The following is a 25,641-nucleotide window of genomic DNA, read 5'->3' as shown; positions in this document are numbered from 1 at the left end:
GAGGTTGTCCTCGAATGTGTCCTTGGCGTACTCCTAGACGTCGTCCTCGAGGATGCCCTAGATGTCGTCCTGAAGGTCGTCCTAGAAGTCGTCTTAGATGTCATCCTAGAAGTCGTCCTAGACGTCATCCTCTATGCGTTGTCCTAAAAGTTGTCCTTGAGGTCTTCCTAGACGTAGTCCTTAAGGGCGTCCTAAACGTCATCCTCTAGGCGTCGTCCTCGAGGTCGTCCTAGAAGTCATCTTTGAGGTCGTCCTAGGCGTCGTCCTCTAGTCATTGTCCTAGACGTCGTAAAAATAACAGCTTCGCTGGTCCTCCATCTTCATGTGAAGTAGAAGGGTTCTATAATTTTTTATGGTCATAACTCGAAACTACGGGCTCTAAGGATTCTAAAAAACACAAACAAAGATTACATCGATGCAGGTCCAATTTCCTCATAAAAAGCGAAATCAAAGTTTGCGACAAGCCAGTTTTTTTGCAATTTGGCACAGAAACCAAAGGGTGCCGTCGCACGTCCGGTAGTTCTCTCCGGTTTCTGCGCCGAATCGCAGAAACCTCGGCGTGTTGCAATCTTGGATCATGTTTTTAATAGGAAAATTGGAAACATATCAATCGGCGCGAAGAAGTTTTTACGAGATTTGGTTGTCGGAGGAAGAGGCAATGCTTTTGGCGTTAGGAATGTGTACGTCTTGATAAAATAACATATATCTAATCTTAGATGCACCTACATATATCTTCATTATCCACATAAAGGAGGAAATTTCTAATGCTTCCCAAGGAGCTGGACTTGTTTTACTATGGTTCTTTAGAATTCTCGGAGCCCATAGATTGGGTTATGATCATGAACAGACAAGCGTGCCGGATGACCCATTGTCGGGTGCTGTCTCCCAACCACTTCAGGTGCTCCAGATGCCCCAGGCCAACGGACAGACGCAGCTGTTGCAGGCGGGTGGCCAGCAGATCATGGTGCAGACGCTGCCCAATGGACAGACGGCTGCCATACAGATACAGGGTCAGCCGGGACAGCAGATGCCTCAGGTGAGGGAGGCGCTCTATTCATAGCCCGGGAACTCCTCCCGGCCTTGGCATAGAGAACGATGCAGAAGCCTGCGAACCTTGTAAACAATAATGTGCGTAGCTCTTAACTGTACGTAAACGGGTTACTCGGGTCTGATAACAAAGCACTGGAACCGGGGGAAAACATTAATTCCAGGCAGGGTCGGTCGAGGAAATTTGGAAGCTCGGCAAACAACCCAGTTTGAGAACCTACGATCTAGAGCACCGTAATAAATTGTAGGCTATAATGATGATGTGACAACACAGCCAGGTTTCTTTGTTTGTCTCTTGGTGGGAATCAAATCAGCAGACTTGCTCATAGCCATTGGTAACAGGCTTTAGTTGTGATTTTTCTATGGCCATTGGCGGCGTGTGCAGTCAACGAGGCACTTCTGTAGCTATCGTCATCGTCGTTTGTAGGAGAGATTGAGCAGACGGCGCAGATCCCTCGATCGATTTGCTCACTTCGTGCATTTTTTGGGTGGTGTGGCAAATCCAGTTTCACGAGCTTCCTTTATTCGGTGGAGCGATATTTGCAGTAAGACTCTTTATTCTGGCTCGAAGACGTGATATGGCGCACGTAATCCTGCTAAGCAAACACTTGTGTGGTCGAAGTGCCAAAGGGTGGGTAAAGTTTTCACTATCCCAGTACTAAAGCCCCGGATAATGAAAGTAGAATATCCGGCACTTTTAACGCAATACACCTTCTACGGTGAACGACATGTGAGTTTTCTTATTATCGGAATGAAAGAAAACTAAAGAAGGAACGTCCCATCAAGTTGAAAATGGGCAATCCAAACTCTAGCACCTCTCACATGTGAAATAAATGCTCGAATGAAAGCGACTTTCGGCATTCCCTATTGGTCCTATAGTGTTCCGTGAGCGTTGGTCTCTCATTACTGCAGTTTCTCCCTTTTTGCAAACCAGTAAACAAATGTGTCTCTGAAACAACTGGCCGGAAGAGGGTGTGGTTGGCTCCCAAAGGTTTCAGCTAAACCAATGCTTAATGCCCCTGTCGGCACAGAACCACCTCTGCAGTCACGGTCTGTACAATCTATTCTAGAAAGTCAGTGACACTTGAGTAGCCTAGAGGTGAGGCACACAGCTATGGACTACGGCCGCTCTTGTGTTTGTTTTTGCGAACCCAAAGAATCGGCAAGACATGTGGCGCACTTCTCGGCGAGATCTTTTTAAATATGTACTTCCTGAGCAAAAATTTGAGAAAACCAAGCCAATGGTCTTAATTTGTTGGGGCAAGCTTGGCAATTTACGAAGTTATCGGAACTCCGGCTTTATCTTCGAGCGGAAGTTCCAGCGTGGCAAACTCTTTGGCCACACATTCAATGTGGGAGAGTGAAAGTGCCACTGCAGAAAAACAATCTCTTAGGCTTGGTCCTTATGGTGTGGTACGAAGGTTGACCACCTACTGTCAAATTGCACTGGAACGGATGTGTCGGTGTAGGCAAGCTCCATTAGCGACGAGTGTGCAGCACCAAGCAAAGCAACGGTGTGTACATGCACAGCTTAGATGACGTCGCGTTTTACACTCTGGTGACTGCAAAACAAACTTTTCTACAGGAGCCCTCGTGGAAGCCAAACGGCATTGAAAAAAATTGTTTGTTGCGGAGATAAGTTTTATACATTATCTTTTAGGAATGACCGACCGAGTATTGAATATATTTCGAGGTAAAGCGGTGCAACGGGACCCCAAGTAAAGACGGACAGTGCACCGACTAACAACTGAAAGTTTATTTTGCTCACGCCCTGTGTATACCGTAAAATACCGGGGAAAGTGCCCACCGCTCTTTTGCTGACCGCTGGGTTAATCTGGACATGGGCGCTTGTCTGGTCAAGTCTGTAAAAGCCAAGATGGTGGCCAATAAAGAGCTTTGAAGGCAGGGCAAACGGAATCGGAAAAAGCACATTTATTTCCGCATGATTTATTTATTTATTTCAGAAACCCCTGAGGGGTTAAGGGGCATCACATCGGTGGTTTTCCTGTAAAATCAGTCCTACAAGAAATCCGTTGAAGAAATTCATACAAAAGCTGTCGAAAACACTATGAACCATCATAGCTAGAACATGTTCAGAAACAAAAAAAGCTCGAGTTACACCTAAGCATTTCTTATGAGTTGTAAATGCGAAAGCGTGCAAGTCGCTCGTCCACTCCCTTTGTCGTCTGCTGCGTACTAGTGCGCGTGCACTCTGGAATTTTGGAAGCCATGGCGCAGCGGCCAATGGGAGCCCCGTCGACGCGCACCAGCCAATGGAACTGAAGGTGATCGCGGAAACTAGGAGCCGTTTTCGCGCTACAAACTGATGACGTCGGCTCGCTCCATGAGACAGTTAATGCTTTCACATTAAAAGTCAGCTAAAAAGAGGGTTACTTCAATGCATTCAATCATACAAAAAATGCACTCAAAACTAACTACAAACTACTAAAACTAAAATTAAAATACAGAGGCAAAAACGAAATGACAAAAAGGGTAAAAAGGGGGGGGGGGGGACATTTTAGTTTTAGCTCGGAGCAGCGAGAGAACTGCATTCTGGAAAGCAGAATATACTATTATAGTGACTATGTGCGCACCTAGCGAATTCCAATCATTTATTGACAATACTGAGGGATAGAGAGTTTTGATATCTCACTCTGTGTGTGAACACTGGTAAAACCTTCGGCGTATGTTCGGTACGGGCAGAAATGCGATGCGCTGGCCGAATATGAGAAGATGCGAATTATGAGTCACCGTACTGAACATCCCAGTCATCGCTGCTGGCTGTCTCGTGGCCGCCGCAACGGGGTGATTATTTTTGACTGATGCCGGCCCTTTGCAGGGGGTGAACACTGAAAAGTATAATTTGCGAAATTACTACCAAGTATGGGAAACGTTAATGGTGGGTGCTTGTACGAAATAAGCACCACCGCGGTTTGTTACAGTGACCACATTTGGCTTTCACCCATGCGTTTATATACGGGGTGTAAGCAAAATAAACCTTGAGTTACTAGTGACCGCACTGTCTCTTATTTACTTAGTCCTTGTCCCATTGCGCTGCTTTACCGAGAAGTGTACGTCGACCAACTAACCTAAACAAACCTTGTAGCAATTGAATATAGTTTGTTGCTGGGGAAATTTAGTTGAAGCGTCGTTCGCTCCAGCGGTATTCGGCCGTATACTAAAAGCGCGACTGTAATAGACTCGTTCTTCTAATGCCACAAAGAAGCTGATTCTTGGGGGGCTGTCCTCTTCTGTCGTGCGCCTGCCGTGTACGTGACGAGCCCTACCCTTCTTTCCTTGCAGCTGCAGGTGATTCCCATTGGCCAACTTCAGGGGCAGCAGGGACAGCAGGTAATTGGTTCGCTTTCACCCTCTCTCCATAGTCAACGGCACTGCAAATTTGTCAGTCTGTCTGTTTGTGCATTTCCCCACCATATTTAGCGGGGAAGTTGACACCACGCGACAATGGGGTGTCGCACAACACCGTGTTTTGGCAGGACCACATCGAGCAATGTCGATAGATTTAGCGGCGAAATTTGCTTCACGCGACACCGCAACTCGAAACTGTTGCACACTTTCCGGTGTTGTGTGGTATCACGATGTTCCCCGCTAAGTATACACCAACTCATGTTTACAAACAAACCGGAGCGCCCCTAGCGGACGCCACCGGCGCCGCGCATGCGCGGTGGATGGTGGGCAAGAAGCCCGCCGTCGCCCATAAACAAACCATTGAATTGCGTTGTTGTCGGCGTCGGTGGGAGTCCCCGTGCTCATTTTGGCGTTGGAATTGTTGATGCTACGTCCTTTTAACAATGTCTGACTACTTGAGCGGCTTCAGCAAAACTAACGAGGCAAAACTTTGCTTGAATAATGTGGCGTGCGCCGATTCATTTCACGTGGACGCCGCAGAATGGGCGCTAAAGCCCGACTCCCACGATGAGATTCTGCTCGCTGTTCTCAGACGCGACGTTGCTCGGACTGCAAAAGCGTGGACCGTAGCTAAGATGGTGGACGTCGATACTGAAAACCGCAAGTAGAATCGGGCATTACAAGTCGGTGATGCCACTAGTAACAATAAAGATAAACATCTTCTTGTATCTGTTTACACTTAGCCTACTTACCCCAACCAACCTTCAAAAGTGTTTGGAGGCCTGCACTTAGTTCTTACTGCAATTACCGGGTCAACATTTGGTTTCCGGGCCGCTGTCGTTTGAACGAGCTGACGACAAAAAGCAGCCAGCCAAGTTTGAAAGAGCAGACGACAGTTCGAACGCATGCGTAATGGGGTACGGGCAAGAAGCACTGCCGTCCCGCGTCAACAAACCACTCGAATGTCACGTTGTCGGCGTCTGTGTGAGTCTGCCTACTCTTTTTCGGGTTGGAATTGTCGATTCTACGTCCTCATCGCAATGTCTTACCACTCTAATCGCTTAAGCGAAATTATCAAGGCTCGTTACGCCGCTAAACTTTCCCTAAATAATTTGACGTGCGGCGATTCATTCGTATGAACGCCGCAGAATGGACGCCAAAACCATGATGAGATTCTTCCAGCTATTTTCGGTAGCGACGTCGCTCGTGTTACAAAATTGTAGAAGGTAGCGGCGATGATCGACGTCGATACTGAAAATTGGAAGCGGGAACAGACCAAGCGTAACAAGTCGTTGATGACCACCGGTACCAATGATCAACACCTTGTATCTACTTTTTACACCGAGCCTACTTAAGTCTTTTGTGGTCTGCAATTACTTCGTATTGCAATCACCGGGTCAAAGTTTGGTCTACGGGCCGCTTTTGTTTGAACGAGCAGACGACAAAAAGCAGACGTTTGAAAGAGCAGACGAAAGTTCGAACGATCAGGCGGCCGTGTGAATTTGAAGACGCACTGAACCCGTGGGTGGTTCGGACAACTTGGCGGTTTCCTCTCGTTTATGTTGGAACAAAGCAAATACATCTGGCGACCACAAAGTGTTGCCCGCGCACGCAATCGTAATTCGACAGCGTCTGGTTTGCCCTTTTCACGGCTACTATCCACGTTCTCGGACGAACGGAGGGGGCAAAAACACATGAAAACTGATCTTCAAACCTTTCCAGACTCTCTTGGTACAGCCCTAGTCGCAGCATTTTTACGAGAAAGCAGGTTTTTCGTCTCGTTTCTTCCAAGGGAACACAGGAATGCATGTCTGGCACGGCGACTTCTGCCCACCACCACAGACCGGAAGTGCGTCCGGCGCGCCACCACCGCGGCGTGACGTAGGAGAGTTGAGTTGGTGTATAGATTGGAAATGAATAAACCAGATGTTCGTTAGTCCCCAAAACAACCGTTTAATGATAAAGGTGTCTGGTTTTTGTTCACCCTTGTTGCTTCGTGAATCATTCTTTGGGGACTTTGTGGACCGATGCTGCAATCTCATTGACCATAGAGTCACGATGGGGTGCTCGACACTCGCCACGCCCACATTTTTTAAGTTGTTGCCTACAGTAGAGGATCCCAGGAGGTGGGAAGAGGGAGAGCTTTTAGCGATGGGAAGAGCTGGTGTCCTCTGGGATTTGATTTAGCTGGGAAAGTTCGAGAATTGTTAGTCACTTTGAATAGAATAAAAAACCAAAGTTTCGGACATTCTTTTTTTTTTTCTACTTTTGGAACAGAGGCGAGGGAAGTTTTAGGGATTTCTGGGCTTTAGGTTATAGGGAGGAAAGGGAACTGTGCAAGAAACACACTGGAACATAAACATCTTTGACAGATCTGTCTGGTTGGGCGGCACCATAGTAATTTTAGGGCTTTGGTGGGAGTGTTTTCTTTTTTGTATTAAAAAAGGTGCCGACTTAGTGGAGTACCTCTCCTTGATGCACCTCAAAGTGCATCTTTCTGCCTTTCAGTAATCTGGTGAATTTTATTCCAACCTGCACGAATGCTTCCTCTTGTACGGCCATTCTAGATACTTTGGTTTTGTCGAATTAGTATCTTGCTAACTAAGCTAACTTAAAATTTTATTTATTTTGCAACACTGGGACCTAACAAAAGGTCATAGTAGACGAAGAAAACGAGCATTGCATACAGTAAAGACAACAGAAGGTACACACTCTACTGTGCAAACACTAACAATTGCCTGAAAAAGTTGAGACAAACCTGTCTAATATTGACAAAAACTAACTAGAAAAACTAGTTAATATATTTCCACAATAAATGGTGTAGTACATTCAAGAGATCTGCAAAGGGTAGGTTTCATTCTTGAATTCTATATTTTGCTAAATTTTGGAAAAACATTAGGATTTATTTTTTCGTCTTACGCGTTTGCAGCTCAACGAATTTTACTAGTTAAGTTACTATAAAATGATGTAAGTTGTGATAAAATGATTATAACTATGAAAAAATTGTGACTAGTATTTTGAAACTGTTAAGTATGATAAAATTATGATAAGTGATCACAGATATATGTTAATTGTGAGAAGTTATAGTAAAATCGTGCTAGTTGCAATAAGTTATAAAATTATGTTAATTAGAATCAGTTATCACAAAAGTGTGCTGATGGCGATAAGTTATCATGAAGTTATGGTGGGTTATTATAAACTATGATAAGTTACGATAAAATGATGAAAAAAGATGATGTGCTTCCTCCCTGTGTCCAGATCATCATCCAGCAGCCACAGCAGGGCCAGATTCTGCAGACGTCAGACGGTCAGACTCTGGTCTACCAGCCGGTCACCGTAGACGGAAGCAACTTTGTGCAGGGACACGGAGGTGCGTTTACGATGGCCTCATTTTTCACCCTCGGGAGCCATTTAATCTTTGCAACGTCGCCTGCTCTACCGTAACCCTTTGATTGCCAGGTGCAAATTTCAGTCCCGATAACACAGTATCGCACTTTATAAAATATATTTGCTTATCAAATACAATTTTATTTATGGGCACAACGTTAATTAACGTCTGCGTGGCTTTGACCTTAGATGGCTTTCTCAGCTCATGCCATACTTTTTGAGAAACGGTACTACGCAAAATAATACCTCAGCCTTGCAACCCGGAGGCGCTCTTTTTGGGTCGACCTCACACTTTCTTTGTTCGGAACAGAAGTTCCACATTTCCTTAGTCATTGGGCTCGGGGTTCATTAGTAATCCATAGACCTCTGTGTTTGCAATGAAGTCCGAATACAAATGGTTCCCCATTCTGGAATAACGAAGGAGCAAACCGGAAACAGAAATCGCCTAAACAAGAATTTCTACTTGCCGAAAATGGGTCACACCACGAGAGAAAAACAAATTGAACCGCATAATGAGTATATTGATACGGAGAGGAGGAAGAGCGCAACGGGCCAGCGGCCAGCAGCGTGTTCTGGCTCGCGCACTGGCCGGCGGTCAGATTAAAACCCAACGTTGAGCCACCCCGTTGGCTTCACTCCTTAGTGCGAGACTTTATATCGACGTAACATCTTTTGGTGGAGGTGCGGGGTAGGCTATGGTGCCTGTCTCGGTGTCCTTCCCATCGTTGGCACTCTTTCTGTAGCTTTGCGATGGTAGTAGGGTATTGCGAGACTAGCACTACAAATACATCGTCAGCGATTCCGTTCATGGTGTTCCCTACCTTTTCCATCTCGGGCACAGCGAGCGGTGATTGTAGACGATTGCTTCGAAGGATTGCTTCAAATATTTCAGTGTTTCAAAAAATGTTCAAGGCATGTAAAGAAAGGTGCCTCACTACTACCTAAACAGTAGAAAAGAGACTGTTCTAATCGTCGTAACCATGACCTGCACGCACAAATCGGCTCTTCTGTTTGCCTTTCCTAGACACCTCCGCACCCATATATTGCATTCTTCACACAATGATCCCACAGCTGGACATAAGGGATTCTTCAAAACACACACGCGTGTCCGAAACACTTTTTATCGGCTGGGTACGTACCGCAATATTTTCAAATAGGCCACGTCGTGCCTTGAGTGTCGACGCCGAAAACGACCTACCAACCATACCTGCCAGACTCTTGCATCTCCTCGAACTCCCCCCCCCCCCCCCATTATCTATTTGAATGTGTGAGAATTGATCTCCTTGGTCCTCTGCTTGGTGATGCATGGTCTACCCAATTATCCAAAAGAACTGTCTTTAGGAAGTTCAGCTGTTCCTTAACACCTCTGTAGGCACGCAATTGAGGGTCCCCGACGTGTTTGTCCGCTTTCAGGCATCATCCAGATTCCAGCAGCGCCGTCTGCCACCCAGCAGGTGGTGCAGACGACGCAGGGCGGTCAGCAGATCACGCTCCCTTCCTCCGTCGGCGGCGGAAACATTGTCATGGTGAGTGACCGCCTCCTCGAGCAACGTTTGGGAAAGCAAACCGTGAACGCTTCCGCTTTCTCGTTGTTTGGTTTGCAATGTGTACTACACATACGATGGAAACATTGTGTACATCTGTGTGCACATCTTAAAGGGATACTTGAACGAAATTTGAAATATTCCCGTCGTGTTAAAAAATAGGTTGAATATCATCCACAATGTCCGTAAAAGACAATCGCATGTTTGTATATTGAGCCTGGTGGCTGTATTTTTCGTTACGAACGGCCCACTCTGGCAAGCACTCGGAGAAGGCCCAGCGGAGACCACGTGACATCCAACGCAATTGTGACGTAGGTCGTCTCAGGACGAGCAAAGCTACGGCGAGGCTGACGTCGAGAGGATGGCCTAGTCGTTCCTGCCACCGAAGCGGCAGCTTTTGTACGAATTTTAAGTGACGGGTTAAGCTTCTATAATCTTCTAGGGGGACAATAGCGACTTCTGCAACACACAAAAGGCATTCTCGGGAAGACGGGAGTTCCTCGTCCCCCTCTTCTCTCGTCTTGGCAGGAGGCGAGACAGTTACCGTCACTAGCTGTCAAGGTTCCTAGACGGGCATTACAAGCGAGGCGTTAGCGACATTGACCACATGCTCTTTGCTAATCCTTTAATTAGTTTTAAAATTCATTTTGGAGACTTTTCTAACAAGATATTGGTATGTTTGATGTGATACAACTCCTTTGAACACATATAGACCAAAAAATGAGCGCCGAAATTTCGTTGTAGTATCTCTTTAAAGGGAAGCTACGGAGCTTCTTGAAAAAAATGAGTTAGAAGTGAATTCTATTGTATTGTTACCTCGTGAACCCGAATACCAAAATCATTTACTGCGCAAGTATTTTTAAACGCGGGAAAAACGCGAAAGATAGTCGCTGTACGTGACGTCATCGATGGATCTTTTGGCTTGCCAAGGCTAGGGAGGCGGGGCTTCAGCCCTATTTTCAAATTGCTCTTATGGCTCTCCGGCGCGTCGCATTGAAATATAATTGTGATATCTGTTATTCTAAAGGCCAAATGAACGCCATTCAAGCGTTTTTTCTCAAATGTAGAAGTGCCCCATCTTCCCTTTAAGGGATAAAATAGGGATCGACAGAAATCTGATTTTCAATAGATTCTAATAAAATTTGGCACATATGTTGATAAAGCCTGTGTGGTGATACAACCAAAGTATCACTTTCATATCTAAGTTACTTTTTGATTTATCAAACTTTTCTGCTTTGGTCTTTCTGGAGCCTGCAGTATTAAAAAGATACAATAGAAGGGTTGTTGTACAACGACAATATTCCCATATGTATCCTACAGAACATGACATTCTTGAATTATTTTTATTTTTGCCATAATTATTTTTAATTGAAATTTTTGTCACCTAGTTTGGACAGGAACAAAGGACATGCAGACAAAGAACCCCCTCATAAATTGGAAAATAAAATAACCTAAAAAATAGGAATGTCCTGAGCTGTAGCATAGTCCAAAGAGTATAATGAAACAAATGGAACAAAATTACTCAAAGCGGTTACCAAGATATCAGCTCCACGAGCTGAGCGGAAAGCAAAAAGTGAAGTTCAGAGGAAACGGTCTTTAATAAACTTCTAGGTTCTGCTTCGCACTTTAGAAGCTACCAGGGTTTTAGTTTTCCATGTCCTTATCAGCAAGGCCCTTCTTTGGCTTCTGACCTTTCGATTCAAGAGGCTCATCGGTGGAGGAGGTTTCCGCGTTGTCCGGTTAAAATATGACGCACTGATATTTAGTTACTCTCTCCGTGCCCGCTGGCTTGCCAGAACCCCAAGACACGTGGAAACTGCAAAAAAGGTAGACGCTTAAATATGACTGCAGGTCCCTTTTGAGAAGTCGCCGACGTCGTGTGGCCCTGTGTGACTGCCTCATTTTTTTTTTTGACGGCGGCGTTGACGTGGATTTAACCGCGCTTTTTTTTGCTTAGTGTGAATGCACCTTAAAGGGACTGCACCCATCCTCCTTGGCAGTCACACAAATGACGGCGTCTGTGCTACGTTTCTCTGGTCAGGCCTCTTCGAATGCAGTCACAGCTTTTCGGCTGTGTCTGCGCCTTCATGCGTTTCTCAATCTTGATCCAGAGTAAAGGTTTGGCACCTTGGCAATGTTGTTCCGCACGTGTTCTTACGTCTTGTCTCCTACAACTGTAAGTGGCAAAGATGGCGACGTACTGCCACGTTTTTCGTGTATCCACGTCAGAATATACGTCTACAGTGTTTGTGGGTTCAACGGTCCGAAAAATCTCAACGGGACAACATTCACCGGTGCCACTAAGCGATATAATCTATTATTATTGGAAAGCTCTTCGCTCGCTGACGCAGGTAGAGGAAACATACTGGGATTGAGATGATCGTGACTGGTTTCTCCAGCGCATGGAGGGGACGAGTTCTCAATCTCCGAATCTCGCCTAAAAAGGTTAGTGCCGACCGCGCCCCCAGGATATTTTGTATACCGCCGTGCTCGGGAAGGCCAACATTGATTAGAAACTAAGGTTGGCTGCTGCACGCGACATCTATGGGAAGTGTTTGTGCTAGGAGTCGCGCGCTTGCGATAAATGCTCGGCATTTAATTCCCGCCGGCCGTTCTCCCCAGGTGGTGCCGAACAATGCGGTGTCGGGGAACGCGGGGGGCGGTGCCGGCGGGGCGGCCACACTGCAGACGGTGCAGCGCATCCCGATTCCCGGCGCGGGGGCCACCGCCTCAGCAGCGCCAGCGGACATAGCGGAGGAAGAGCCGCTCTACGTCAACGCCAAGCAGTACCACCGCATCCTCAAGAGGAGGCAGGCACGGGCCAGACTGGAAGCGGAGGGACGCATCCCCAAGGAGCGCAGGGTGAGTGCAGTTCCCACCTTGGCCTAGACGCGGACGAACCTTCGTTTGCAGGTTGCCTCTTGTCCGTCCAGTGTGTATTAGTACCGTATTTACCCGAAAATAGGTCGACCACGAAAATAGGTCGACCCCTATTTATTGAGCCCACCGAGAATAAAAAAAAATAATTCAAATATAGGTCAACCTTTTTTTTTTTTTTTTTTTAAGGAACAGGGGAAAGTTAGGGCAAAAGAAACAAACCTTTGTTTACAGCACTCTCAGCTAAATCACAGGGCGATGTCAAAAACTTATTCATCGTCGGAACTTCGGACATATCATCGTCCGAAGCTTCGTCAGCTTGGTAGACATCCTCACAAATTGGCAACAATACCTCACTGACACCGTTGTAAAATGACGACATGAAGAAACGAAAGAAGGTGGAGACGGGCGAGCAACGAAAGACCAAATACAAAGACATGAGCAACGCTGCGAGCACCGTGAGCAACACGTGACCCGCCGAAAAAAACAAACTAAAGTACCTTCGATGTTTTTTTTTTTTTTTTTTTTTTTTGTGTGTGTGTGTGCGCGTTTGTGAGGGAGAGGAATGGAGCGCATAGGAGGGCAAAGTGCATGGCGCATCGCGTTGCTCTCCCTCCCCTTCCCCCTTGCCCAGCGAGGGGAACGCTACAGGCGTGATGGCGAAACCCGACGCCGAGGGAATGTGCGCGAGAGCCGTAGCCGGCGGCCGCGGGCTGTCGGCTGCTGCTGTTCGGTTGTGTTTGTGCATCAAAAGCTTTCTGAAACAAGAAGCCGCGCGGCTCTACCGCGACGCCGGCTAGGTGATTGATAGCTCCATACCCTCGGTAGGGTTTCAAATTTTGGTCGCGAATTAGGTCGAAATTTTTTGGTCACGATTATAGGTCGACCCTTAATTTTTGACAACATTTCCGAAAAAAAAAGGTCGACCTATATTCGAATAAATACGGTATGTGTTTTTAGCTTGTTTTGTGGTGAGGTTTCTTTGCGTTATTATGTTGCGCTGTGCGTGCCTATAGGTATCTTCTTATGCCCCAAGCTTATCGATTTACTTTTTATTGATAGTGTAGGTGCGCCGAATTCCTAAACAGGTGCGGGCAATGAATGTCGCACTCGTGAGCATTCGTACGCAGCACGCAGAAGGTAGCAAGCTCACTCAACACAAAAAGACTACATTATGCCATTCTGTGAGATGCCAAATAACGGTGCCTACAAACGTAAGTGTGCTATAATATAATGTGTCGTGGATGACTGTCATCGAGGAGAGTTTATTATGTGGTTCATTTACGTTTCCATGCACCATTATTTCGTGTCTTATAGTATATGTTGTTTTTTGTGTTATGTAAGCATCCTATCTTGCGCATGTTGCGTATGAATGCTCACCTGTGCAACATGCATTGCCCTCACAAGACAAGGTACCTACTATCAGTGACAGGTTAAGAGAACTCAACCTTTTTCCACTTTAGCAGGCCGATGTTGGAAAGGAGGTCACCTTCTCTCCAGCGTCTGCTCTGCTAAAGTGGAAAGGAATGGAAGGAGTTTCCTCCGAGCACTTAACCTGTCACCAAGTATAGGCATTCGTCGGTCTTCTTAAAAAGGCCACCTACAACTGCCCATCTGTAGTCGCTGGGAACGTACGCTCGACGTGTCGGCACTTGTTTTTCCCTTCGCTCGACTCTAGCTATGTTCGTGTAACGAGTGTGGACTTCTTTGTAGGAGTAACCGTTGGGAGGCTGATTTCTTGCAGTGTGAACCACCCTCTCGGTTGCATTACCGGTAGACCCCACCCGCAGTTGCAAGAGGCAAGATTGATTTAGGGAAGGCACTGGGGTTTGGTCGGATAGGTTGAGGGGAAGGGCAGATATTTTCCCGTACTTCCGTCAGTCCGTAAGACGGAGGAGCGTGCACTCGGTTACGAAAAAGCGCTTCCGTTGCACGGATCAGACTTTTTAGCACGATCACCGTCAAAGGACTTAGGCTTGATGTTTTGTATATTGGGTAGAGCTTAATTGCAGAAATTAGACTTTTGGTAGATGAATTTAAGCTGATGAAATGATGCGCGCACAAGGCCGCCGGTGAAGTAGCTCTCGTTGTTATTGGAATACAAAAGCAATCTACCGAAGCTTCCTATTATACCGAAACTCTGACTAGGTGGTTCAAGGTGTTGCCTGGTTTAACCCATTCAGTGTCATCGCTGTAAACACACAACTGCGATCAAGCATTTCCAAGTGCCTACCCAGATGCGAAATGGCGCGACTTTGGAAGGTGCCGCTCTCTCTTACGTCTTTGGCAGACTGTAATTGTTTTATTTATGCTGCATTTCGCTTCACCGGGGCCGTTGATAGTTCCGAAATTACACGCTGGCCCTTGAATGCTTTTCGCTTTTGGGATTTAGACTTTCCGTGCTTCTCGGAGTCGAGTTTGGAGGAGGAGGGCTCGTCATCGGACGAAGGAACTCCGTAAGAAGTAAAACTGCCAACGCGTCATGAACGCCGACGTGCCAAAACGAAACCGAGCGGAAGAAAGGCGACAACTTTCCGCCCTCAATATTTCTGTTGGGTGCTTCTCTATCTAAGCAGCTTGCAAGCACCAGTACATGCTTGCGTTGCATAATTTAAAAATAAACACGCGCGTTTACTTATTCTTTATGTTACCCCGTCAAAAAGGAAGCTCGACCGTAGGAGGGTTAAAGGGAGGCTGAAGAGGTCCTTGAATTGGTTTTGATGTAGGCCCCTTAAAATGTATGTCTCAATTTTTTTTTCCATCTTATTAGTAGGAGCGTCGTAATTGCTAATTAAAATTTCGACGCAGCCCCACCCGTTGCTGCGCGCCGAGCGTGGGAGGCTACGAAAGTGGAGAGATAAACTAACAAAAGTGATTTCAAGGGCGGGGTCAGGTCATCCTCGCTTATAACTAAGCTGGCGCGGAGATGCCGACGACGACGTCACAACGCCTTGGACAGATAATGGGCTGCAGAGAGGCTCGTTGCATGACCTGCAACAAACGCTGCACGTATCTTCCAATGTAACTGCGGTTTATATTTGCTTCTGCCCAAGATAGGTGCAATAACTGAATTCATGGGACGAAAAGCTATAGAAGTTCATTTCTAACTCGGCTTTCTTGGAAAGTGCTTCACTATCCCTTCAATGGGTCTGGCTAGAGCAACGAAGTAAGCTACGCTTCTGAGTCGCGACACCTCAGCCGCCTTGTTCGGTAGCATTGCTGCCAGTTATCTGAAGCCTTTTTGGAAATTGCAGGAAACACAGTTACGTCCTTCAGAAATGTTCAAACAGTCTGCAACAGAAAGATACGATATCAGCCAAGCTTTGGGACCGATCCAAAGCTCCGGAATTTGCGTGTCGGAATCCCAATTATCGCCAACAAACCTCTCTCCGACGTGCGCGCGATGCTCGACGCCCCTGGGTTAGAGATTGCGTGCTACCGATACAGATCCGCCACCTTGTATGTTGTACACGAGCATAGTTTACCTAACCCTTTTCGCGGGAAAGAGCCTTCTTCGTTTTGCGCGGGTCAACTTGTTTTAGACTGAGCCGTTCAGCCTCCTCAAATCTTAACACAAAACGACTTGGGCGACTATATTGACGAAAACAAGAGGATAAAGGCACTGTTTGATCGCGTGGAAGGACCGAAGCAACGACGATCGTGGCGTTGTCACTTCGTGAGCCTATCAATATAAATTGAATGCTTTGTCGTTTATTTTATCACAAATAGTTTTCGTCTGTGCGGTGACGGCTATCACCTTTTATCAAAACGACGTTTTTCTTGTCGGGCACTCGTACCGCAGCAACATGGGATCTGTTTGAAAGTGTACCGGGGTCCCGGAGGGATTTGCACGCTTTGGGGGTTAACGACTCGGTGGTCTGCCTCGAACGTGAACCAGATTTGGTCGTCCCCAAGCTATGCGAGTAGAAATCCCGGACATGCTACTAAGGTACCCAAATACCGCGGTAAAACGAGTCGGATGAGCCTCGCGAAGGCGTCGCGTTCTAGCTGTTCATTCTTGAGCCCAGGCGTCTCTATAAGTGGTAGAAGTTGGATTGCGCCTGCTCGGCACTATAGAACAAGGTGATGGTGGTGCACTCGAGACGATCGGGGAATGTAACGTCGATGGCATAGCCCTAGCAAAGTTGAGGGGCTTTAGTCGAATGTTTTTGCGCCCTAATAACCCAATAACGATGTGACGCGTGCGCATTTGCACCGGGAGAGTGTCTGAATGCAAGAATGAGCCACTAAAAGTCCCTATTAACCATTTGGCGGTTGAGTCTTTTTCTTCGGAGTTTTCCAGTGGTCAATTTTTTGTTTCCAAGGGAATTTCATAAAGAGGCGGTAATTGCGCGGGTTTTTTTCTTAATTGTCTAGTGGGAGCACATGCAGCGCTTGCTTGCTGTTCAAAGTCAGAAGTGTCGCATGGAAATATGGCAGGCAAAAAGTTGTCGTCTTTATTCCATTCGGTTTCCTTTTGGCGCGCCTGCTTTCGCGCTGTTCCGGCAGTTTGCGATTATGAGCTGGAGGTACTTTATGGAGCTTCTCCTCTGGATGGTAAGCTTTTATCCTCTGAATTCGATTCTGCGAAGTGCTAAAAGTCTGTGGCGGAAGAACCGGCACTCCAATTGCCACTACCGCCGGAGCAGCCGAGATGCAAAGCAACCACATCGGACGTATCACCTGCGCGGAGCGTCTTATTTCAAAACTATAAATAGCTCCACAGAGGTGAAACACTGCGCGAATATAACTTTTATATTTTGCAAAAGAGAACAAATAGCAACACCTCCCGCGGTGTGCATGGTTTCGTATTTAGGCGGGCACTTCCAAATGCGTAATCGCCGCCTTGGCTGTGCGGCGACGACCGTCAAAGAATTAACTAAAAGACTGGCTGGGAGCTGTAACCCGCTGTCCGGTTTAAAGGGATACTACAACGAGATTTCGGCTCTTATTTTTTGGTCTATACGTGTTCAAAGGAGCAGTATCACGTCGGACACACCAATGTCCTGTTAAAAAAGACAGAAAAGGAATTTTAAAACAAATTAAACGGTTAGCAAAGAGCACCTGGTGTATGTCGCTAACTCCTCGTTTGTAATGCCCGCCTAGGGCTCTTTACTGGCAGTGACGGTAACTGTCCTGCCTCCGGCCACCACGAGAGGAGATGAAAGAGGAACTCCCCTCTCCTCAAGAATCTCTTTTGTGTGACCAGAAGTCGCTATTGTCCCTCTATAAGATTAGAGAAGACTAACTTGTCACTCAAAATTCGTACAAAAGCAGCTGCTTTGGTGGCTGGAACGACTACAACATCCTCTCGACGTCAGCCTTGCTGCAGCTTTGCTTGCCCCGAGACGAACTACGTCGCGATTGCGGGAGATGTCACGTGCTCTTCACTGGCTGCTTTCTGAGCGCTTGCCAGGGTGAGCCGTTTATAACGAAAAATACAGCCACCAGGCCCAAAATACAAACGTGCGATTGTCATTTATAAATATTGTGGATCTTATTCAACCTATTTTTGAACACGACGGGTATATTTCAAATTTTGTTGAAGTATCCCTTTGAAGCATTTAGTACGACCCACCAGTCTCGATCATAGAGTGACACCCAGTTTAGTTTGTGGGTCGTTAGAAACAGAAGGGACAGTAGAAGATGCGACGATCGATGACCGACGTTCAACGGAGTCGTCCATTAACCTTTTGGGGTCATGTGAGTTTTCCCCTTGTCGGCCCCTCAGGTCAGAATTAGTTTATGCAAAAGTGATGCAAGCAACAAGTGACTTGAAATTTAACGTTTTTATTTTAATATAGTAATATGTTCAATTGAAAATAACTCTGCATTTTCCTGGGTGCTTTCAGTTCTTGAAATGCTAGCGGTACTTGCGCAGCGTGTGGTACTTTTCAAAGCAAGCGCCAGGGTGCAGGCCAGGTTGACAAGTGCAGGTTTTGCAGTAGAACACTGTTTCGCGCCGTTGCCCCTTGGTTTTTCTGTTCTTGCAGATGGCGCAGTCCTTGTTTTTGCTTCCATCGAGTTTATAAATAAAGTGGTTCTTTCCACTCAGTCTCTCTTCACAGTCTCCATCAGAAGAGCGCCCCCGTTTCCTTGGCTGGTTGCGGACATTTCCAACAAGGTCCTTTATCAATGCCTTCCCAAACGTGAGGTGCTGCGGTGCTTGCTCGCCTTCGCTGAGTTTTTCGAGGCAGAAGTGAATGGTAGCTGTTGACTACTCCCACTTCCAGCAACAAAAAAAATAGGCATGCGCGGTGGCGGCGGCGCATGTCTCCTCATCACTCTCGGTACTGTCACCATCACTCTCTGAGGACTCATCAGAGACTATCTCAGAGGCCTCCTTTACATCATAGGTGTCTTCTCCACTAAAATCACATTCACTGTCACTTGAGTCACAAGCCTTTCCGTAATATGCGGACGGAGTAAAGGTTGCCATGATGAACTCGTAAAAGGGCGCGCAGCATTCCCGCCCGCGCAGTTCGCAAAAAAAAAAAAAAAAAAAAAAATGTGTAGCGTCATTTGCAGCACTTTTCGAAGGTCGAAGAAGTCTAGTTTACATTCCCGATGACAGATGGCGCAAGTTGACATTGTCGGGGCGCGCCCGACACCTGACCTCAAAGGAGAAATGGGCCTGTCGGGGGAGCCCCGACATTTGACCAGAACCTGAATATTTTTTTGTCTGGGGTCACCCGACACATGACTCCAAAGGGTTAAACGTCAATCGGCGCTGGTCTTTTTTTCCTCGTCCTTTCGTGCCGCATTAACTTTGACGCGTCATTCCAAGCGCTGACTGGGTGGCACACAAGTCGTCACCCGATTCGAAGGGTTTGGCCGTGCGTGTCGGTCCAGGCCACGGAGTAACGCCCGGTCCGGCCGGCGCATCCTTTCCTTCCCGCAGAAGTACCTGCACGAGTCGCGGCACCGGCACGCCATGAACCGGATCCGGGGAGAGGGCGGCCGCTTCCACTCGGGCAGTTCGCGCAAGGACAATGGCGTGGGGTCGCCGGGTGACGGGAACAGCAACCACAACTCGGCCGACGGGTCCCAGCAGGACGACGTCTCCAACGGACTCCACGCCATGGAGGTGAGCCTTCCTGGCGCGGGGAAAAGTGGCGCCCGAAACACGCTTCGCGGACCGGCGGGGGGGACAAAGACACGAGTTGAACGTGACAAATCGTAGGCAGCGACGTCAGTGGTCTGGAGAAAAGAAAGTGATGGAAAAGTGGAAAAGGAAAGCGAACAAAATTTGGACGCGTTTGTTTTGCCGCGACAAATCGAGCCGTTCGAGGGCTTGTCCACTTAATTCCTATTTGTATAAAGTGCAACCGTAGAGTTAATCTAATAATCTAGAGGGAAAGGTCCCACTCATTGGGGCCGCTTGGGAACGTCCAGGCGCGGACGTGGGCGGTCCCAGCAGGGGTTCCCGTGGTCCCAACGGGCCCATATCGCTGGCGACGCCTTAATACGCCGACAGAAGTAGCAAAACATCACCCGTAAGGCCTCTACCTTGTTCTTTTATAGCTTACTTTGCAAGAAAACACCAGAATCGCACGTTGTATGAAACTAAATAAAGTCGACAAGCGCTCGAGCGACTTCGACTCGTGGCGGCAAAACGAGCACGCCTAACCTTTTGTCTGCTTTCTTTTTCCGCTCTTCTGTCGCTTTTTCTCTTTCTTTCTCTTGGGGTCGCCAATGTCGGCGCCCAGGATTTGCCGCATTCTGCTTTTTTCTTCACCCCCTGTGTGCGACGTTCGTGTTTTCGTGCAAACTAAAGCTAGAAAACAAGTAAGTACAGGCCTCGCAAGTAGTTTTTGGTTGCTTCATTGTGCGTACTAAAGCGTTGCTAGCAACATGCGCCCACTGCGACTGCCGACATCCGTGTCTATGAGCCGCCGTTTCGAAGTGACCGGAAGAACGAGAAAAATTGCATCGTAACGTAGGTCCTCTCGCTATATCATTCATCGAATATTGTCATAGCCAGGTTGACAATTCTTAGTCCCTCGCTTCATGCCTGTGTAGGTTTGTGTGCTCTGTCATGACTGTTGCGTATGGTCAGTGTTAGTTTTATCATTCTCAGAATTATTTTGCACCGTGCAAATGTGCCAAAATTTTCACGCGCTTCGATTAAAGGGACCATGAAATGACCTTTTTACTTTTTCCAGATAACTTTTACATTAAACTGTCAATGTTCACTGAATGCCGAACAGGCATCCGTTTTCGTCTCGGTTTATTAACTTTTACACAAAAAATTATTGAAATATCGACTTTTTCATTCTCTCCAACTGACCGCAAAAGAAGCCGTGACGTAGACCGTTTCCGGAACCGGAAGTTCTCTCGGCAGTAGGAGAATGGGAGTGTTAGCGGCAACGAGTTGGGGTGCGCCGGTAGGTTTTACTGCGCTGATGTCACCGACGTATTTCCTGAATCGGCGCCTCTCATCGCCGCATCGCAGCTGAGCGAAATTCAATGAGATATGTTGCGCTACAGCGACAGCATGGGACTAGTCCCATACGCCGGTATGCCTGTTGGGAAGTGCAGCGAGTCTTGTCACCACCCCGTCATTGTTGGCAGAAGGGCCGGCCCGTGTCAGTCGTTTGCAAAGCGACGTAGATGGCGTTTTTCGCGGCCTCGGAGATGCAGGAGCGAGCCGACGTTAAAAAAGATACGTTTGAACTACGAGTGTCAGCAAGAGCCACGTAAATACCTGCTTACACTCGGAGCGGACGCGCGCGCTTGATGGAAGTCTTGTATTCGCGCTGTTGGTAAGCGCTTCGGGACCGTTCTTTTACGATTGCAACTCGATACTGACGCGACGCTCGGCAAAGAAAGGTTGGACCGGGGTCGACAGTGACGTGCAGTCTGTCAGAATAAAAATGGCATACCAATAACAAAGTGTACATACCGTGTTACGAAGGCAATCCATACGGCGTTTATTTCAGCTCTATATCACACAAAACAAGAAGATAGAATCGACGAGAGTCCCTTTTCGACGAGTGTTCGTCAACACTGCCTCGGAAAACAAGGGGAAGAGATTGACCTCCTCACCTCTTAATCTAGAATTGAGGTCAGTGATCAAACTATAATACGGGAAGGGTCCACAAGGGTCGCGCGGGCATATTCCATTTAGCACGCCAGCCGGTCGTAGGCAGACGGTCTTGCGACGAAGCAACGCAGCGCCGAGTCGGAATGCCTGCTAGGCCTATACGCTTCGTCGGAGTCGGTGAATCCAGCGTTCTTGTTCGTCGTGGTCTGTTTTAAGTACTGTTTTCTTGCTGCTTGAAGTCGGCACGCGCGGGAAGAACACGTAGAAAAATAAACGTTCAGTCAGTCAGAGTTTTGAGAGGAAGGAAAACAAAGAAAATAAATGTTCGTCGGCCGCCGTCACCCAAGTAACTGGCGGCCCTGCCCAGAGCCTCCTAGATAAGTGTACTATGCCTGTCAGCTCCGCTTTCAGGGCGGTACACGTGCCGTGTACGGGTAAGTGGCGCCATCAAACGACTTCTGTGCTAAACCAAGGTAAGTGTAGCCAGGAGGCGCTGGTGCGGCCCGACCGCCGAACGCTTCGTCTGCTAAAACGGAATTTCGGCGCTTTCTCGGGCGGGGACGGAAACGGCGTGCAACGACTGTTAGCAGGTGAGTGACAGAATAACTCTAAATAATATAATGAACATGAACGCAAATAATCACCGCGAAGCTACCATTTAGTGCTCTCACAAGCCCGGTAAATAGCGGCGCAACTGCATGCGCGACCCCAAAACAGAGCATTCTAGACGCGAAAACGTCCTAATGTTCCGTCAAACAATTTTCCAGAGAAGTAGCGTATGTCTCAAATAATTTTATAGCACGCCTGTATAAGAAAACTACGGAATGCTATATTTTGGTGGTTCAACTGTCATTTTAAAATTGCACATATACCAGCTCGGCTCTTGAGAAAATATAAAATCTGCCATTCTCTCCCCTCGTCAAAACATCTCATGTCTTATATCGGTTTCATGTCTATGTCTCGCCTGCTTTCATCAGTTGCCAGTAGCACATAAAAAAAGAAATAATTTTCTTGGGCTTCGTACATTACCGAAATTTATACAGCGTACGTGGTCCAGATGTCAGACGAGACCTAGATAAATCTTTAAAAAATCGGATTTGCAAGCTACGACAGTGTAATTGCCCGCAGAAGTTCGGCTCGGTAGTGGATTTTATTTCTGAAAATAAAAAAAAGGACAGACTAGACCCACTCAAAAAAAACAAGCAAAGTTCTATGGGCCGACATAAGGTGAAGCCACAATCTTGTGGGCCACTGGGAAGTTTGGTAGACAAAAACGGGGGACGATATCAAGGCTGTCCCGTCCACGCTTTTGTTAAATCAAGCACCCCAATGGCCTACAACCACGGTTTCTTTTTTTTTTTTTTAGATCGAGATACGTGGTAATTTATTGATTTTCCCTTGTAACTTTTGACTGAGGGAAGTATTTTTCTTGATATTTTAAGTAACTAAATTCACCACCTAGCCGAACTTGCGTGATAAATTACAGTGTTGTAGCTCGCAAATACGAATTTTTTGCGATTTATTTAGGTCTCATCTGACACGTAGACCACATATCAGTATGAGGATTAATTTAGCTTTATTACAGATGTGGTGACATTTCGTATTTTTAGAAGCCTGTTTGGAGCGAAAATGGTGCATATATCAGTACTGGTACGTGCTAGGCATCATTTACATAGTATCTCCATAGGCAGGTCATCATATTGAAATAAATCAGCGTCATTTAGCGCTAGCATACTTGCTAATATATATGACTACAAACACATATACGTGCCGAAAAACAAACTCCTGGGAGATAGTTTAAGGAAGTGGTCCAGTAGCTAACACGTTACCATTCTGAAAAATCAACCGAGAAAATCCAGCTTGAGTTTCGAAGCATTTATTCACAAACATATGTGTACTTCGCAAGTGGTGTTAAATAAACCATTATAAAACAAAAGAATACTGACACCCCCCAAATTTTTTTTTTTTTTTATTTTTTGCCAGGCGATTTATTATGGCATCAGAAGACTATCGAATCAATATGTTGCTACAGCGTCACGTATATTTTTAATAAAGTAAAAAAAAAAAAACGCAACTGCTTGAAACCGAAACCGAAACTGGACTGGGGAGTCTAGAAGTTTTTGTGCGACACAAGGGACAATAAGTGAGTAGACACGGACAAGCCCCTCTGCTTCCTTCTGTCGCGCAAACACTACTAAACTGCACCATGAAGCAACTAGGCCAACAAGTTTTAATGAACTGGGGAGGAAGAAGAAATATAGGAAGAGGAGAGAGGTGGCTGTGATACTTCTTTCCCCCTTAAAACAACGTATTTGCAGCTTTTTAGAAGCCACAAATAATGGGCATCATATGTCTTTTCCATTTCTAATATTGTGTGCCTGCCTTCGATGACGTACGACTCTGATCTTTGGTGGTTGTGTCTAAACCATAAAAAACGGCATATGGCCACAGAGAAGAGAGTAAAAGCGCGACTCAAACCGGCCAGTTCTCGATCGGAAAGAAAACAAATTTTGAGCAGCGAATCGTTTTCCGGGTAGTTGGGCTCTCATATGTAATGTACAAATAAAAACCTTGGCAAGCATAAATACACTGTCAGTGTCCCTTTAAACCTGCAATAGGTTCTGCGTTTTTGAATAAAGCCAATAAAAACCAGAAAACACTTGCCGATAAAAAATTTTGTTATTTATAAATTTTGTCAAGTTAGATTTGTCGTAAAAACTCGAAATTTTTTGGGTCTGCCAGCTTTAATAAACCCAACAGGCCTTTATATCACCGTGGTTCCGCGAGCCAGCTTACGATTCACTTCGTTTTTAGTGTCAATTTCCAATTGTAGGTGTCACAAAATTGCTGTTTAGTCTTTTGTAATAAAAATAAGCTAGCCTCCCTACAACCACAATCGAATATGTTTCACACATGAAAAGGCTCCTTTACTAAATTTGGAAACTGCTGCTTTCTACCTTTCATTCACTTCGGCTAGAAAAGCCACTCTGAATTTCAGGTACCACAAACTAAAACTCCGAAAAACTCTGCATGCATTTTGCTCAGAAATGAAATCCAATACGCAGAACCCCAAATATGTTACAAATAAACACTGAACATACTCCTTTTACGACAATGCGCACAGTTTATCAGTCGAAGTTCACATATGTAAAGAATGTTACACACAGAAGATGACAAAGCATTTAATTGCAGATACACGAGTGATCACTATTATATTCAGATAAGGAAGAGAAAAGGATGGTTTGGCCCTAATCATGACGTCCTATTTCAGGCATGACCTGCTGCATACCACATTGTGGTTCAAGCAGACGGAAGCCAGGTCAAGAAAGGAACTTTGCGCTCCACGAAATACCATCGGACCCGGATGAACGAGCGAGCTGGCTACAAGCAATCAAGAGAGATGACTGGCTGCCATCAACCTACTCCATGGTTTGCAGTCGGCACTTTGTGCCATCCGACTATGTTGAGGGCAAACGCCGAAAGCTGAAGAAAGGCGCTATCCCAAGCATCTTTTGGAGCATGCCGCCTTCAAATATCACTAAGATGAAGGACGCTATCAGAAGGAAGTGCAGCACTCCATATTCATCAGAAGTTCCCAAGAAGAGGCAATGCCTGGACACAGGCAGTTCGCAAGTGACTGATGCGACATCAAGCTCTACACTGGACACTCCACCGACCTCTTTTCTGTGCAATGAAGGTGCTGAACGAATCCAAATCATCTGGACATCTCCAGCGAGCACCTTGGAGCCTCAAAACAGGCAGGCATCAGAAGTGCCAGACAGCAGGCCATGCCAACAGCCAGTGCTGTTCACCCATCAAGGAACACAGGCAAACGTTCGAAAAATGTCAGCACAACTAACCGTAGAGAAACGTAGATGGACCCGACGAGTCACCACCCTGCGAAACCAAGTGGAGAGACTCAAGAACACGGTTGACAGATACAAAAAAGACTTGGAAAAGTTGCGGAACCTGAGGGAAGAAGATGATGTCACAAATTTTCTTAACATCCGTGAACAAGCAAAGGAAAAGAACATATCGGCTATGTTTCTAGTCGACCAAGTAAAGAACTACCACAAGAAAAGCCCAAGGTGGACAGAACATACCATCCGTCACTGCATTTTGCTGAGACACATTTCTACGAAGGCCTATGAACACATAAGGTCTGAAGAGCTTTTTAAACTTCCCAGCAGGAACACTCTGCAAAGCTACATTGGAGCTGCCTCAGGTCAAACTGGCTTCAGCGACTTGGCGAAGGCTCGGCTTCAAACAGAACTACACAACCTGGCAAACACACAATCAAGGACATGCTCTCTCATTATTGATGAAATGCAGATCAAACAGAGCTTGCAGTACAACAAGCAGCAGGATGTC

The 25,641-nt window shown here is 46.5% G+C and overlaps 1 protein-coding gene across 1 annotated transcript in view; it reads left to right on the top strand.

Annotated features, from left to right (window-relative positions):
• The window catches only part of LOC8028254 (nuclear transcription factor Y subunit alpha), a 53,222-nt gene that overhangs the window by 20,046 nt on the left and 7,535 nt on the right, over window positions 1-25,641 (top strand). Inside the window, exons 3-8 of the mRNA XM_029991788.4 lie at window positions 899-1,036; window positions 4,351-4,398; window positions 7,675-7,786; window positions 9,217-9,329; window positions 11,970-12,209; window positions 19,126-19,311. Coding sequence (XP_029847648.2) covers window positions 899-1,036; window positions 4,351-4,398; window positions 7,675-7,786; window positions 9,217-9,329; window positions 11,970-12,209; window positions 19,126-19,311 — 837 coding nt within the window. The remainder of the gene's footprint in view (window positions 1-898; window positions 1,037-4,350; window positions 4,399-7,674; window positions 7,787-9,216; window positions 9,330-11,969; window positions 12,210-19,125; window positions 19,312-25,641) is intronic.

The sequence above is a fragment of the Ixodes scapularis genome, unplaced genomic scaffold, assembly GCF_016920785.2.
Source record: "Ixodes scapularis isolate PalLabHiFi unplaced genomic scaffold, ASM1692078v2 PGA_scaffold7__128_contigs__length_106722199, whole genome shotgun sequence".
NCBI lineage: Eukaryota > Metazoa > Arthropoda > Arachnida > Ixodida > Ixodidae > Ixodes > Ixodes scapularis.
The sequence above is the reverse complement of the archived record's forward strand: the minus strand, read 5'-3'. Positions and strand labels throughout refer to the sequence as shown.